Source organism: Dryobates pubescens, chromosome 1 (genome assembly GCF_014839835.1).
Source record: "Dryobates pubescens isolate bDryPub1 chromosome 1, bDryPub1.pri, whole genome shotgun sequence".
In the NCBI taxonomy this organism is placed as follows: Eukaryota; Metazoa; Chordata; class Aves; order Piciformes; family Picidae; genus Dryobates; species Dryobates pubescens.
This window is the reverse complement of record NC_071612.1, coordinates 36,511,196-36,526,815: the sequence shown is the minus strand read 5'-3', so window position 1 is coordinate 36,526,815 and position 15,620 is coordinate 36,511,196. Positions and strand designations below refer to the sequence as shown.

General features: G+C 42.5%; 1 protein-coding gene across 1 annotated transcript in view; it reads right to left on the bottom strand.

Moving 5' to 3' along the window:
- Positions 1-4,705: 4,705 nt before the first annotated feature.
- The window catches only part of PDS5A (PDS5 cohesin associated factor A), an 84,782-nt gene continuing 73,867 nt past the window's right edge, over positions 4,706-15,620 (bottom strand). Inside the window, exons 27-32 of the mRNA XM_054163914.1 lie at positions 15,444-15,576; positions 14,707-14,826; positions 13,499-13,561; positions 10,652-10,797; positions 9,369-9,474; positions 4,706-5,062 (exon numbers count right to left, since the gene is read on the bottom strand). Coding sequence (XP_054019889.1) covers positions 4,706-5,062; positions 9,369-9,474; positions 10,652-10,797; positions 13,499-13,561; positions 14,707-14,826; positions 15,444-15,576 — 925 coding nt within the window. The remainder of the gene's footprint in view (positions 5,063-9,368; positions 9,475-10,651; positions 10,798-13,498; positions 13,562-14,706; positions 14,827-15,443; positions 15,577-15,620) is intronic.

Sequence of the window (15,620 nt, the reverse complement as noted above, 5' to 3'; positions counted from 1 at the left end):
CCCCACCCACCCCCCCCCCCAAAAAAAAACCACCAAAGAAAGAACAAACAAAACCCAAATGAAATGTCTACTTGCAAATCCATAATAATTTTTAAGTGATTTACTTTCCCACTCTGATAAAAATCAGAAAGCAACATTTATAAAATTGCCACCACATGACTTTTCATAGCAGGGAACTGGAATCTGTACATCTTATCTTTGCAGAAAAGTAGGCAGGCAGAAAGAATTATACATAAAACAGTCTCCCAAAAGGAAAGCAAAAAAAAAAAAAAAAAACAAAACCCAAAAAACCAAAAAGAAACCCAAACCTTTTTTTTTTTTTTTTGTGATTTTGTTGCTTTTGTCTTTTTTTTTTGGTCTTTTTCTTTTTTTTTTCTTTTTTTTAAAACCTCTAGTCTCGTTTAAAATTCATTCAGTAGACTTCTACTTTTTCATTATTTTTTTTCTCCTGTGAAACATGGGAATTCACCTGGCTCTAGGATCATGGATTTTCAGTGTCAGTGTAAGGACCTCCTCTGGCTTTTCTTTAAAACAAAACGAAAACGAAACGAAACACAAAAACAACAAAACAAACCCAAAACAACTAAAAATGCAGCATGAAAATTAATGGTGTAAATACACTTTTAAACTCCAGAATGCAGGAACTGGAACCAAGTGTTAAGCAATTTGCTTAATTATTGACTTTTCATAAAAAAAGTCTCTGGGGAAAATAAGTACAGATGCTTTTAGCCTCTTTCTCAAGAGTTTCTGCTTTACATTTCCATTGAGAAGGATTAATTTCACGTGAAAGGGAAGCGTTAAGTTTTCCTTCTGGTTTCAGAGCTGAAAGCTGTGTGTTTTGAAGTAATTTCAGTTCCTGTACAGGAAATTTCTGAATCCTAGTTTTTGCAGAAGCTTGGAGCATGCCTTTATTTTGGCCTTCATTTCCTCCCTTTTCGAGCAAGTTTTCTTTTTACCTTGTTTTGGAAAGGGAAAAAACAAAACAAAACAAAGGAAATAGAAGTTAATTGTAAGGACATGGAAATGACCATTGATTCTCAATCAAAATCCTACCTACATCAGTTACATTTTAGCTGTTAAACTCTATTTAGACTGATTCTGCCCAGGCCAGCTTGCACCTTCTCAACAGCTACATAATTAAATGGCATATAACTCAGTTTCCTTACTGTTCAGCACAATGTCCTGATAAACTTCGAAATACAGAAGTTCAATAGTAATGAAGTAATTAAAAATAGGTATCACTATAATAGCAGCAATAGGGGCAGCTGGCGGCAGCAGCAGGGGCAGCTGGCGGCAGCGGCAGCAGCAATAAAGGGGGCAGCAGCAATAGGGGCAACTAGCAGCAGCGACAGCAATAGGGGCAACTGGCGGCAGGGGCAACTGGCGGCAGCAGCAGGGGCAATAAAGGGGGCAGCAGCAGCGGCAATAAAGGGGGCAGCAGCAATAAAGGGGGCAGCAGCAATAGGGGCAACTAGCGGCAGCGGCAGCAATAGGGGCAACTGGTGGCAGCGGCAGCAGCAGGGGCAACTGGCGGCAGTGGCAGCAGCAATAAAGGGGGCAGCAGCAATAGGGGCAACTAGCAGCAGCAGCAGCAATAGGGGCAACTGGCGGCAGTGGCAGCAATAGGGGCAACTAGCAGCAGCAGCAGCAATAGGGGCAACTGGCGGCAGTGGCAGCAATAGGGGCAACTAGCAGCAGCAGCAGCAATAGGGGCAACTGGCGGCAGTGGCAGCAATAGGGGCAACTAGCAGCAGCAGCAGCAATAGGGGCAACTGGTGGCAGTGGCAGCAGCAGGGGCAACTGGCGGCAGTGGCAGCAGCAATAAAGGGGGCAGCAGCAATAGGGGCAACTAGCAGCAGCAGCAGCAATAGGGGCAACTGGTGGCAGCGGCAGCAATAGGGGCAACTGGCGGCAGCGGCAGCAATAGGGGCAACTGGCGGCAGCAATAGGGGCAACTGGCGGCAGCGGCAGCAATAGGGGCAACTGGCGGCAGCAATAGGGGCAACTGGCGGCAGCGGCAGCAGCAGGGGCACTGGCGACAGCGGCAGTAGCAATAAAGGGGGCAGCAGCAATAGCGGCAACTAGCAGCAGCAGCAGCAATAGGGGCAACTGGCGGCAGCGGCAGCAGCAGGGGCACTGGCGGCAGCGGCAGTAGCAATAAAGGGGGCAGCAGCAATAGCGGCAACTAGCAGCAGCAGCAGCAATAGGGGCAACTGGCGGCAGCGGCAGCAGCAGGGGCACTGGCGGCAGCGGCAGTAGCAATAAAGGGGGCAGCAGCAATAGCGGCAACTAGCAGCAGCAGCAGCAATAGGGGCAACTGGCGGCAGCGGCAGCAGCAGGGGCACTGGCGGCAGCGGCAGTAGCAATAAAGGGGGCAGCAGCAATAGCGGCAACTAGCAGCAGCAGCAGCAATAGGGGCAACTGGCGGCAGCGGCAGCAGCAGGGGCACTGGCGGCAGCGGCAGTAGCAATAAAGGGGGCAGCAGCAATAGCGGCAACTAGCAGCAGCAGCAGCAATAGGGGCAACTGGCGGCAGCGGCAGCAGCAGGGGCACTGGCGGCAGCGGCAGTAGCAATAAAGGGGGCAGCAGCAATAGCGGCAACTAGCAGCAGCAGCAGCAATAGGGGCAACTGGCGGCAGCGGCAGCAGCAATAAAGGGGGCAGCAGCAATAGGGGCAACTAGCAGCAGCAGCAATAGGGGCAACTGGCGGCAGCAGCAATAAAGGGGGCAGCAGCAATAGGGGCAACTAGCAGCAGCAGCAGCAATAGGGGCACTAAAATACTCGAAAATAAAGATTATAATAACATTACTAGTATTAATCGCAAGAGTAGTAATAAAATAATTAACACTAAATATTATCATCATAATATTATTACTAATAATAGCACTACTACTACTACTACTAATTCCATAACTGAGTGTTTTTAACTTCAGCAGAATTTTCAATATGCACTAGAAACAGGTCCTGTAAGGATGGTAACTTGCTGTACATAACTGCACTGAGTTACCCAGTGCCTGCTTTTCTGAAGGACAAGCACTACTAGAAAAGTTTGCCAAGTATTTACAGTAATTTGTACAATGCTGACTTAAAACCAAAGAAAAACTCAAACAAACCTATCAGACACAGCTATTTTTACATTTTTCTAGCAGACAGACAAATTATTTCATTCCTTACTGTATAAGCTACAATAAATAGCACAGAATTGTCCTACATAAGATGCCTGCTACACCTTAAGGAAGCCTCCCTCTGCTATCTCTGTATCCTCAGCATCTTCCTGGCTGCTCCCACAGGCCTTAAAAAGATCCATTGCATTTTGGGAGTATTCTGGACTCGAGTCTATCTCCAACAGTGAATCTCCATCACTTCCAAGCACCTGGCTTCTGAAAAATGTTAACAATGTTTTGGTATTTTTTTTTTCCAGCACTGAAGTGTTACACATTTTAAAGCTATCTGACAGAGGTGGCTTATTGAAGGCTGTGGATAGTGCACTTGGTTACGAAGGCTTCAAGAAATATGATGTATAAAACAAGCACCACAAGGCAGCACACAAATATTAACTCTCTTGAAAGACTGAACAATTTACCAGTGTCTGAACCCTGCTGAGAGAGGCAAAGGTAATGCTTTCTGAGCAAGGTTCTCTGCAAGATATTCAACTTACAAAATCTCTAAAGAGAAACCATTCCACTGATTCTTTCTTCCTTCCTATCCATTTGTGATTTCTTCCAGCACATTGTTTTGCTCTCCTTATCTTACTGCTCTACAGCTTTGGACACTTTTGCATTAAAATTATTATTGTATCAGATGTAGCTGAACAAATTTCTCTGGGTGGATGGTTGTGCATTTGTGGTTTGTTTATGCTGGAAGTCAAAATGAACACACTTAAATAGCGGAGTGTAGAACAATTAATTCTCATCCAAGAATTGTTTTGTTGTTTACACAGTTCTGAATTCTGCTGCTGATTAACTGAATACATCCAGAATAGAGTCATAGAATAGTTTGGGTTGGAAAAGACCTTAAAGGTCTTCAAGTCCAACCATTCTCTAACTCTGCCAAGTCTGGTGCTAAACCATGGCCCCAAGCAGCTCTGCAAACACCTCCAGGGACTGCGATTCAACCACCTCCCTGGGGAGCCTGCTGCAGTGTTTGAGAGCCTTTACAGTGAGGAATTTTCTTCTGATATCCAACCTAAACCTCCCGTGGCACAAGCTGAGGCCATTTCATCTTGTCTTGTTACTAGGACAAGTTTATTATTGTTAATTATTGTTAATATTAAACGAGCACTGCCCCAAACTATCAGAAAACAATGACAGTGAGAATCCCAGTTTGTTCTGTTCATTAAAGAGGGTCAGTTTGCAAGCTTTTGTTACCAGTAAAGCAGAGCACCTGAATTCCCATGTACTGTAATTACCCTCAGCCCTTAGTTCTTTCACAAGGGGAACCAAGATGCAACAGGCAAAAAAAGCGTAATTTGGTAAGAACAGGTTAGGTTGTCCTGTTCTGACCAAATAAATTCATTCCTCTAATTCCAGTTACCCTGGAAAAATAGGACATGGCACAATACACGTTTGACCATGGTGTGAATAAATCGTTGTGGTTACGCTGTGCCCTTTAACTATGCTAGATGTGTTACAAACGCAAATTCAGGGTCTCTCCTGAGACAGGAAGGGCCCTCCCCACCCAGGTTATCTTATTAGGTTTTGATTTTTACCTTTGTAGATCGATTTGTCTCTGTGCTGCTGCTGGCTTTTTTGCTGTGTCTTGCTGTTTTGGTGCTTTGGCATTACCTGCCTCTAAACTCCCTGGACTTTCTTGACTGACTGCTGCCCTTTTTCTTCCCCTGACAGGTGGTTTGTTTGTTTCCTCATTTTTTGCAGTGGTACCCTGAGGTTCAGGTTTGGCTGGACGTCCTCTCCTGGTTTTTGCTGCGAGTGATGGTCCTGTTTCGTCTACACTTTTTTCTTCTGTTTTTTGATGAATATTTTCTGTTCCAGATGCTGTTGCTGTTCTTTTTTTCCCACGTTCAGTGCTGTTTCCTTGTGTAGCCTGATCAGAATTTATCTCCTAGAAAATAATAATGAAAATAAAATCATGAATATGAAGGAATAAACCAAACCAACCAACCCCAACAGATTCCCAAAGGCAAACTCAAAACTCAACTCCCTCCAACTGAAATGGTGAGTTTACCAAACACTAAGTGTTCTTGGAAATACCCATCACAAGCTCTTGAACCATTTTACTAAAAGGCATTTTGGGCATTAACCTTGCAAAAGAATTTTTTTGTCCTGTGTATAATGTTAATATTTGCACCCAGTGTATCTTTTAGTTGCTTGAAAGTGAGATTACAGTAAGTTCTCAGCTCCTCCCATGATGGTTCTTCTGGACCATGTCCTCTTTGCCAACTGACAGGAGAGCACTGGGGAGCAAGAGGAAATGCTATGGACTTCAATACATGCACATTTTGAGACCAACCTTCATCAGAGTCCTAAATGCCAGCAGAAGGGGAAAATAAAAACCCCAAGGCTTGCAAGAAATTAGGGGGGTAAGCTCTAGTTACCAATGAAACTTGCTTTCTGTTAATTCGTTGTTGTATCTGAACAGGTATGGCCTACATGCAGGTCCTTCTCAATACTGAACACAGTAATTAAGGTCAATAAATTGAATGTTTCATTTTCATGATTAAATTTCATTTTTTACTCTGTGAAACAGCAAGAGCAGTGGCAATATAGGTCTCTACACATAAAAGCACTCATATAGAAACAAAGAGGAAGCAGCTGGATCCTAGACCTTCATTTCAACACTGGCTTCTGAAACTATTAGGAGGAAAAGGCAGAGAAAAGGATCCTGAAGAAGTATGGCTGGGATGACTTGGCAATTTCCAACAAACCAATCAAGGCTACTCACTGAAGTGCTGTGTCTGAACCAAGGACTTCTGTTGTTAAATATTCTGCTATTAGTTCTTAAATGTTTAAATAAGTCAGGCAGTCTCTGCAATCTTTATTACTGTTCTAACAGCTTCATAGCACACTTCTTTTTTTCCCCCACCTTCTTTGCCTCAAATTTTAATAGCAGGACAGATTGTTTTCCAGACAACTGGCCTCCTGAGCTGGCAGATGGAGGCAGGGAGCAATATAGTTCCCCTGTAAACCAGGAGGAAGTGGTTAGAGATCTCCTTAGCCACTTGGATCCCCACAAGTCCATGGGACCGGATGGGATCCATCCTAGGGTGCTGAGAGAGCTGGCAGATGAGCTGCCAAGCTTCTCTCCATCATTTTTCAGCAGTCCTGGCTCACTGGAGAGGTCCCAGATGACTGGAAGCTGGCCAACGTGGTGGTGCCCACCCACAAGAAGGGCCAGTTGGATGAGCCAGGGAATTACAGACCTGTCAGCCTGACCTCAGTGCCAGGCAAGATTATGGAACAGGTCATCCTGAGTGCAATCACACAGCACTTACAGGATGGCCAAGGGATCAGGCCCAGCCAGCATGGATTCAGGAAGGGCAGGTCCTGCCTGACCAACCTGATCTCCTTCTATGATCAGATGACTGCCTGGTGGATGTGGGGAAGGCTGTGGATGTCAGCAAGGCCTTTGACACGGTCACCCACAGCAAACTCCTGGCCAAGCTGTCAGCCCATGGCTTGGACAGCAGCACTCTGTGTTGGGTTAGGAACTGGCTGGAGGGCCAAGCCCAGAGAGTGGTGGTGAATGGTGCCACATCCAGCTGGCAGCCAGTCACCAGTGGTGTGCCCCAGGGATCAGTGCTGGGCCCTGTGCTCTTTAATATCTTTATTGATGATCTGGATGAAGGCATTGAGTCCATCATCAGTAAATGTGCAGATGACACTAAGCTGGGGGCAACTGTTGATCTGTTAGAGGACCGGAGAGCTCTGCAGAGGGACCTTGCCAGGCTGGACAGGTAGGCAGAGTCCAAGGACATGAAATTTAACACATCCAAGTGCCGGGTTCTACACATTGGCCACAACAACCCCATGCAGTGCTACAGGCTGGGGTCAGAGTGGCTGGAGAGCAGCCAAGCAGAAAGGGACCTGAGGGTACTGGTTGATAGTAGGCTGAACATGAGCCAGCATTGTGCCCAGGTGGTCAAGAAGGTCAATGGCATTCTGGCCTGTATCAGGAACAGCGCGGCCAGCAGGAGCAGGTTGGTCATTGTGCCCTGTACTCAAGCACTGGTTAGGCCACACCTTGAGTCCTGTGTCCAGTTCTGGGCTCCTCAGTTCAGGAAAGATGTTGAGTTGCTGGAAGGTGTCCAGAGAAGGGCAACAAAGCTGGGGAGGGGTTTGGAGCACAGCCCTATTGAGTATCATAATATCAGTCAGGGCTGGAAGGGACTACAAGGATCATCTAGTTCCAACCGCCCTGTCCTTGGGCAGGGACACCGGAGGGGCTGCTTAGCCTGGAGAAGAGGAGGCTCAGAGGAGACCTTATTGCTGTCTACAACTACCTGAAGGGGGTTTGTAGCCAGGAGGGGGTTGGTCTCTTCTCCCAGGCAACCAGCACCAAAACAGTCTCAAGGTGCACCAGGGGAGGTTTAGGCTGGATGTTAAGAAGAAGTTCTTTATAGAAAGAGTTATTGGCCATTGGAATGTGCTGCCCAGGGAGGTGGTGGAGTCACCATCCCTGGAGGTGTTTAGGAAAAGACTGGATGGAATGCTTGGTGCCATGGTTTTGTTGATTAGATAGTGTTGGATGATAGGTTGGACTCGATCTCAGAAAGGTCTCTTCCAACCTGGTTAGTTCTGTTCTATTCTATTCTATTTCCAACTGCTGTTCATAAGAACTTTACTAAAGCCAGGTTTGAAGAGATTAGAAAGCATTTTTGCAGGTTTATTTCATAAATGCTTTGCCCAATTTCTTAAGCTTTTCAGAAGAACCTATTTGGGGAGAAAAGAGGGGAAAAAAAGAACCACATGTTGCATGTTCCTCATTAACTCACTTTTGTGAGTGTCATATGGATGTCATCTTAAAAAAAAAAAATAAGAAGAAAAAATCAACTTCTCTCTGTGATGCTACAAATCCAGAACACCTGCTTGTTACCCTGATTTCATCTAATCAAAAAGAGACTGAGCAGGTAAGTAACTTCTTTAAATGTGTGCAGCATGAACTACCCATGCATCCCTACATTATCCCAGAAACCTGTTTTGATTTTAGAGTCACAGAATTAGCTAGACTGGAAGTGACCTGTGGACATCATCTGGTCAAACTTTCTGTTGAAAGCCAAGTTGTGAGCCCTGACATGCCACCACTTTTCTGGACAACCTATTTTAGCGTTTAATCTTCCTCACAAAGTAAATTTCCTTGTTTTGTTTTTCCTTTTTTCTTCTTGCATCCAGATGGAATATCCCCTGAAGCAACCTCTGCCTGTAGCCCTTTGTCCTGTCACCATACAGCCTTGAGAAGAGAGTACTTCAATCTTCTCTCCATAAATACCTTTTAGGTATTGAAAGATATTAGATCCACCCCACCCACCCCGAGGTGAACAAACTCAACCTTCCTTCATATGACAACTTCTCCAAGCCTTTAATCATCTTAGTATGCAAAACTCTCTCCAGTCTTTCAACATTTGTGTTGAACTGAGGAGAGCCTAGGTGTGGCCTAAGGAATGTCAAATAGGGTGGAATAATCACATCCCTCAATCTGCTGATGAAGCCCAGGACACAGCTTGCCCTCACTGCTACCAAGGCATGCTGATGACCCATGCTCCTTTGATTGTCTGCTGCCACAGTCCCCTAGGATCTTCTTAAACAGCTTACAACCCATCCAGGGAGATCCCAGTGTACTGTATCACTACTTGAGTTTAATCCATCCCAGTTGCAGAGCTTCACATTTACCTTTATTAAACTTCCTGTTTTGTAAGTTAAATCTGCGTTAGGCAAGATCACCTCCCTCGAATGGAAGGAGGGCAAGCAATAAAAATCCTCAAAGTGTCTGTAATATTTTACTTGTGACACAAAAGTTAGATATGTTTATTTCATGCCCAAAGACCACTTGAAATTTTCCTGCCAGTATCTTCAGTTGCAGCTCTAGGTGCAAACCTTCACTCTGAAGCACAGCCTCGATGGAAAACACAGGAAAAAAGGTGGGAATCTTAGAATTTTAAGACAAAGGAGGAAATGTCTCCCCATCTGCCTTTGCTATTTTTGAGAATATGAGTTCTATTAATCACTCTGCATAAAAACAAATAGGATTTTTAAAACTAAGAGGTCTTCCATTGGGCTAGGAAAGTAGATGTAACTACATGAAATGAAATCAGACATCACCAGTTCCTCAGAGACCACCTGCAGTAATGTGCACTGACTAACCCCCCCAATGCCTGGCTCATTACAGAGATCCAGTCCATCCCCAGACATACCTTGTTTTTCACAGGTTCTGTCTTTGCTGGTGTGACTGAAATAATCCTCACAGGATTTTCATCATTTTCACTGACCCCAGTTTCTGATATATCCGAACTTTGTTCCCTGGTAGCATAATTGAAGACAAAATGAACCCAAAATATACAGAACAAAAGAAGGAAAATGTTTGCAGTTACTTCAAAAAAGACCCAAAAAAATTAAAATGACTGCAGACAGGCTACATTAGTTTTAAAAGAGCTGAATTTGCCTGAGTTCACCACATAGATTTTCTTTCCCAGAACTGAAAGCGACTGGCTGGCCACTGAGCCAAATCCCTTATCACAGACACAATGCCAATTTAATTATTTTTGCAAACTTCAGATCAATGCTCTACACCTGGACATTTTCTTTTTCCAGATAGAAAAAGCTGATACTGGCAAATGTAGTGTGGGGGGAAAAAAAGGCCAATCATGCTCTAACTTCAGGTTCATTTACACAAACAGAAAGCAGCTTTAGAAAACAAAACATTTAACAGAATAATCAAGATTAATACAGCATACATCATGCACACTTACAGAACAAATTCTGCAAGTGAGGCCCTTTGGCCTTATGAAATGTAGCACCCAGAGCGGACTTTTTCTGCCTTCTTTAACTCTGCTCATCAATTCCAGAACAAATAAATCTTAAAACTCCAAAGTGTCAGTTGTTCCTCCAGATTTATGGCAAATTAAAAAAACAACCCTGTAGATCAACTTAAAAATACCCTTACTAGAAGAAAGAGTGCATCTTGCAATCATATCTTGCATCTTTCCACAGAGATCCTGGTCCTTTTCAGCAAGATCCTTTTAAAATGTTCTTCATTTTAAATATGCCAGAATATTTAATCCACACCAAGAATGTTGTTTTTTGCTCTTGTTAGCAACCAGAATTAATGCTCATTTAAACATCCAAAATGTGTGAGTTGCAAAATCTTTTTAGGGTTCATTATGGCTGGTGTCTTCTATGTGCTGAATGTTAATCACCGAAATTTCAGACAGTGCAGGGTCTCTCCTGCTGTTTTGTTTGTAATTACAGGCAGGCCACCCCTAAACTGACTTTTTGTATACTAGCAAAACTCCAAAACAAAAAGCAAAGATGGAAACTTTGCTTATACAGAATTATTACATTGTTTTAAACTGGACAAGATAAAGACTTCCTTCAAAGACACAGACACACAGCACCCATCATCATCTCCTGTCCTAAAACATGCAAGCACACTGGAAGAACATGAAGAACTGATGAACGAAATGTCAAACTCCTGTACCTTGATCTGTTTCCTGCAGAAGAGCTCAGCTCAGAGTTCACACTGATGTTGCTTCCAGTCTCTGATCCTGTAGTTCTAATATACGGTCTCCTTCCAGTTGCAGACAGTGGTTTGTTTACTGTACCTAATACACCAGTTGGTTTGGGCTACAAGAAAATGTTTGAATCTTAATAACAAATGGGAACTTCAGATACACATTCAATAGTTAAAGCATTTCCTTGAGGGTTTGAAAGAACTGACTCTGGATTAACAGCCTCAATCATCATGCCATCAGTTTAGAGCTACAGATCTCATCATTACTTAAAACCCATGAGCTAGCCTACTTTTATTTATCCTAATTCACCAACACTTCATCAATTGCTTTGCTCTCTCTCATGCTTTTAAGGGATAGAAGCTGGAGAAGTCTCAGTGAAAGCCAGAATATTAGGTGATACTAGAGGACTGAAAGGATGTGTCCGGATGTGTTTAAAGGTTGTTTAGATGCGGTGCTTGGGGACATGGTTTAGAGGTGAACTTTGTAGAACAGGATTATCAGTTGGACTTGATGATCCTGAGGGTCTTTTCCAACATGAATGTTTCTGTGATCCCATGATTCAACACAGTTAAGAGCCTCAGAGTAAGGATAAAGGAAAAAAAACCAAGTGGTGGGAGACTACTACTGACCACCCAGCCCTCATCACTCTTACAGAGAATTAAGCGAGATCTCTAGACCAACTGTCCTTGATCTTACTGGTGATTTTAAATTCCCAGGCTAGCAACAGGACATGAGGAAATGGTAAGAAGCTGCATCAGGGCAAGTTCAGATTGAACATTAGGAAAAGGTTCTTCATCTGAAAGGGCTGTCACTCACTGGAATGGGCTCCCCAGGGAAGTGGCTGTGACAAAAGTCCTAAGAGTATCTGGATAACACTCTTAGAAGTATGGTTTAGTTTTAGGTAGTCCTGTGAGGAGCGGCAAGGTGGACTTCATGACTCTTATGAGTCCCTTCCAACTTGAGACATTCTATGAGGATTCTAATATCTCATATTTGCAAAGCAAAGCACCTCAGCAAAAGGCTTTCCAAAACATAATGCTGACATAGGTTCATCACACGAGTAGGACATGTGCACACTTTTACAGTACAGAAAGCAGGTACGGAAGTATTCAAAAGTATTCAACACTGGGGTTCCCTGATGCAGTGCTGGTATTTTAGATCTTGCTGCTGTCTGTTGACCAGGCTGGGTAGGCAGCAGGAAGTTTATTATTTTGTCTCTGGAGAAGAAGCCTAACTGGTAAAATTACATGGAGAATGTGGCATACATTTCCTGAGAGACAAAGTTAATAAACTAAGACATTCCCATAAGAAAATAATAATAATAATTCCTGTGGTGTGTAAATTTTGAGGAAGCAGGCAAGAGAAAGATGCCACAGATACTGGAAAACATTTGGTTAGCCAAAAAAGCAACAATCTCTGTAAGAATGGCCTGTTACTGAGCACATTTTCAGTAGCTGCAGTATCCTAGCACTAACACTGCACACCATTTACTTGAACGCGTTTTTCTTGCAATGTTTTATTTGCTCAGTTTACTGAGCATTTTATAAAAAGTAGAAGGCATCTGGCACAGCTAATAGGAGACAGAAAAAAGTTTAAGACAGATAAAGTGTTTCTGCACAGCATTGATTCCTCTGGCAAAAGAGACAAAAAGGAACTGAGGCAGTGGAGGATCCTTAAACATCTGTGTTTTCCAGAATGGAAGCAGAGAGGAGAAGCAGCACATGTTACAGCAGAGGAAAATTGTTTGTTTTCCCAGAGCACCCAAAATCACCTAAAATAATACTGTGGGACATCCCTCCTCCCAGCCCCAAATCTCTGTTTTAATAGAATGCAGGACAGAAGCCTGTCCTCTGCCAGTAGGGATTCTTTTAGTGAAGACACAACTTTAGTCTGCACTGCTGACTGCCTTACAAAAGGGAAATGTACTAAGTTTACACAGCCAACAAAACTTGCTTCAAATGCTTCATGCATTGCATTTCAGTGTTGTCAAAGGTGAAACAATTACAGCAGCAGACAGATACTTTCTTCTGAGGCTATTTAAAGCACCAGTCTGATATTGGTTGCCGCTAAAGAAGGTTGTCATCTGTCTGCCTCCACTCTTCCTAACACAACTCCAACTCAGCTCACTGAGTAGCATCCAGGCTTGTGTCACAGGGTGAACAGGAAGCAAGTGAGAGGCAGGATTCTGCTAGCTGAGCAAACCTCAGCCAAATGAAGTGGTCTGACAGAGGAAACTTTTTGTTCAAATGCAAAGTCACTGAGAGAAGCAGCAATTTCAAATGATAGAGCTATTTACAGAGTGATCATTTGTCTCTACTCCTTCAATGAACAATTATCACAAAGTCCTGCTCTAACTGAAGGCTTTAGAAACTAATGCAGTAACAGTTCATAGAACACAGAACATGAAAATTAATACATTCACATTACATTTATATTAAACCCACGATTTATACTGTTCTCAAGAGTTTTATATTTTACAGGTCACTGTTCTTTCACTAAGCTCAAGAAAGAGAAGCCATTTTTTTCTGAGCTAAAGAGCATTCCAATATAATTTAACCAGAATCTAGGAAAGGTAGTTTTAGAATCCCAAGAAAGGACAGCTTATGGTGAAAAGTATAAAAATATTTTCTTTTGTTTCTTTATGACCCATTTTTCCTTTGTTTTGTGCCTCCCTTGAAACACTCAGTATTACAGGAGTCCCAAATAATTGCACACAAACTCTTAAATAATTTTTTTAAGCTACAGCAGTTCAGGATATGTTAGAAAAAAAATAAAAATAGTAACATTTGAAGAATAACAACTTGTCAAAATACCTTTCCTGTCAAAAGAACAACCCTTGTCTCTTCTGAAATGTAATTCCTGTCATTGCAGAAATCCTGCATAAAAAAATAAAACAAAAATCAGTTTGTGTTTGAGCTCTTACTCTTGCAGTTACATTTTTTTATATCCAAGACTGCCTTCTCATATTAGACACTGCTATGAAGTGCTACAGATATTTCACACCACGCAGCCTGCTGACAAATGAATCCATCTAATAAAGAGAAGACAGACTAGCATTTTGGAGGAGAATTTGTAGAGAGCCTTACTGAAGGCATTCATACTGAGTCATACCTGAAGTTGCGATTAACATTTTTTCTTCTTGAATGACATGAATCATTTCAAATGACATAAACCTGCCCTGCCTATTTCTTCACTTGCATCTTTTTTCATGGGAAGTCCAAAGTTCATGAGAAGTAGTGCTGTTTTCTCTAACAGTTTGAAAGCTGTTCCATTTGTCACCCTGAGTATGGTTTACACAGACCAAAACTCTGACTCTGGATGCAGGTAGCTCTCACAGACACCAAGTCCCTGTTACTCTGCCACATGCCATTTCACAATTAAATAAGCAAACTATGTTTTGCTTAAACAGGCTGTGGACAGGCTGTTACTTGACAGTTTCTGACACTGAAAAATGTATTCTTTAGTACAACCAGAACATCAGGTCTAGTCCAGAAAATTACTTTGATTCCACTTCTGAGGAGTATGCCTCTTAAAGAGCAGCAGTGCTATTGCTGACAGCAGAGCTGTGCTCATCGAGACTATTTCTAAGCAAGAAGAGGAACAACTTGCACAGCAAGCAAAATAGCCAAATGGCTACTGACAGATACAAACACACAAGGGTTATCATAAAAACACTCCCTTTTTTCCTCTGCTTTGCATTCCAATTCAGATACACAGTCAGTACATATATCCTATCTATTCAGATACACTCACAACACACTAATGAAATGATTCAGTATATGTGCTAACATCTCAAGGTTTATTCTAATTAGCTCTCCCCTGGTTACAAACATCTCTGGCACACATTCATAACACAGATAACACAGCATGCAGCTTAGGTTAAAAAATAATTACTTGCTGAGGATAAAATACATGCTTTTTCCCACCCATATTATTATGTTCTGGAGATAAACCAGTTCTCAATCATAAAAGTCAAAAGGATGTCTCTCTATTACTTTGGAAAGGAAATGAACAAATTTACCTTTTCGGGTTGTGTAAAAAACTTGGTTGGCAATACAGGGTCCTTGGGTGAATCCGCATTGCACAAAGCACTTTTGCTGTTGATGACACATAGCGCTACATCACATACTGTGTAAAGTTTCTGAATGAAAGAAGAAAAGTGTGGGTTTACAGTGTACAGAGAATGCAGTCTTCCTCAAAGTTTAATCTGTGTGTTAAAATAACCACCACCAAAGATATGTTTTGTAGTTACATCATTAACCATGCTGTTGGCTCTTTGAAGACACACAGAAGTCTTTATTTATCGCATGATGCTATTTAATAAAAAAGCCTAGCAATACTTTACATGTCTGTGCTGCACAATAGAAGCTCTTGCTCAATCAAACCACCATAAATCACTCTGCTAGAAAGTAATAGGTTTCACAGCAGCCATGTAACATGATATTTCCTCCCCCCACAGTAGATTGTATTTATGTTGGGAAACCAGGTAGCGAGAATTAAAATAAGGCAGGCAGGCAGGAACAGGAATATTTAATAAATTCTCTTTATTAACTTCATTAGGCATTGTACGCTGTGTAAGGTCAGCAAAGTTCTGAAAGAATGAGATTGGCAGCACGCAGACAATGTTCACAATTAACACTCCCTCTGAAAGACCATAAAAATGTCTGACCCTTTCAGATTTCCTGCAAATCCTGTTCATCAGCTGCTTGTGAAACCCTCAGCCCATCACTTAACACTTAGCTGAATTGCATTTCTTACTTCATTGGCCTTTGGCTCATCAGGAGACTGTGCATCTCGGGTGAGCTTGATGTTTTCTGCCATCTTTTTCATGAAGGCATGGCTATTATTCTCATTCTTTGTCATTAAAACTTCAAGCATGAACCACAGGCACCTAAAAATCCATAAACCCACAAGCAATTACATTCCAGCTTTTAT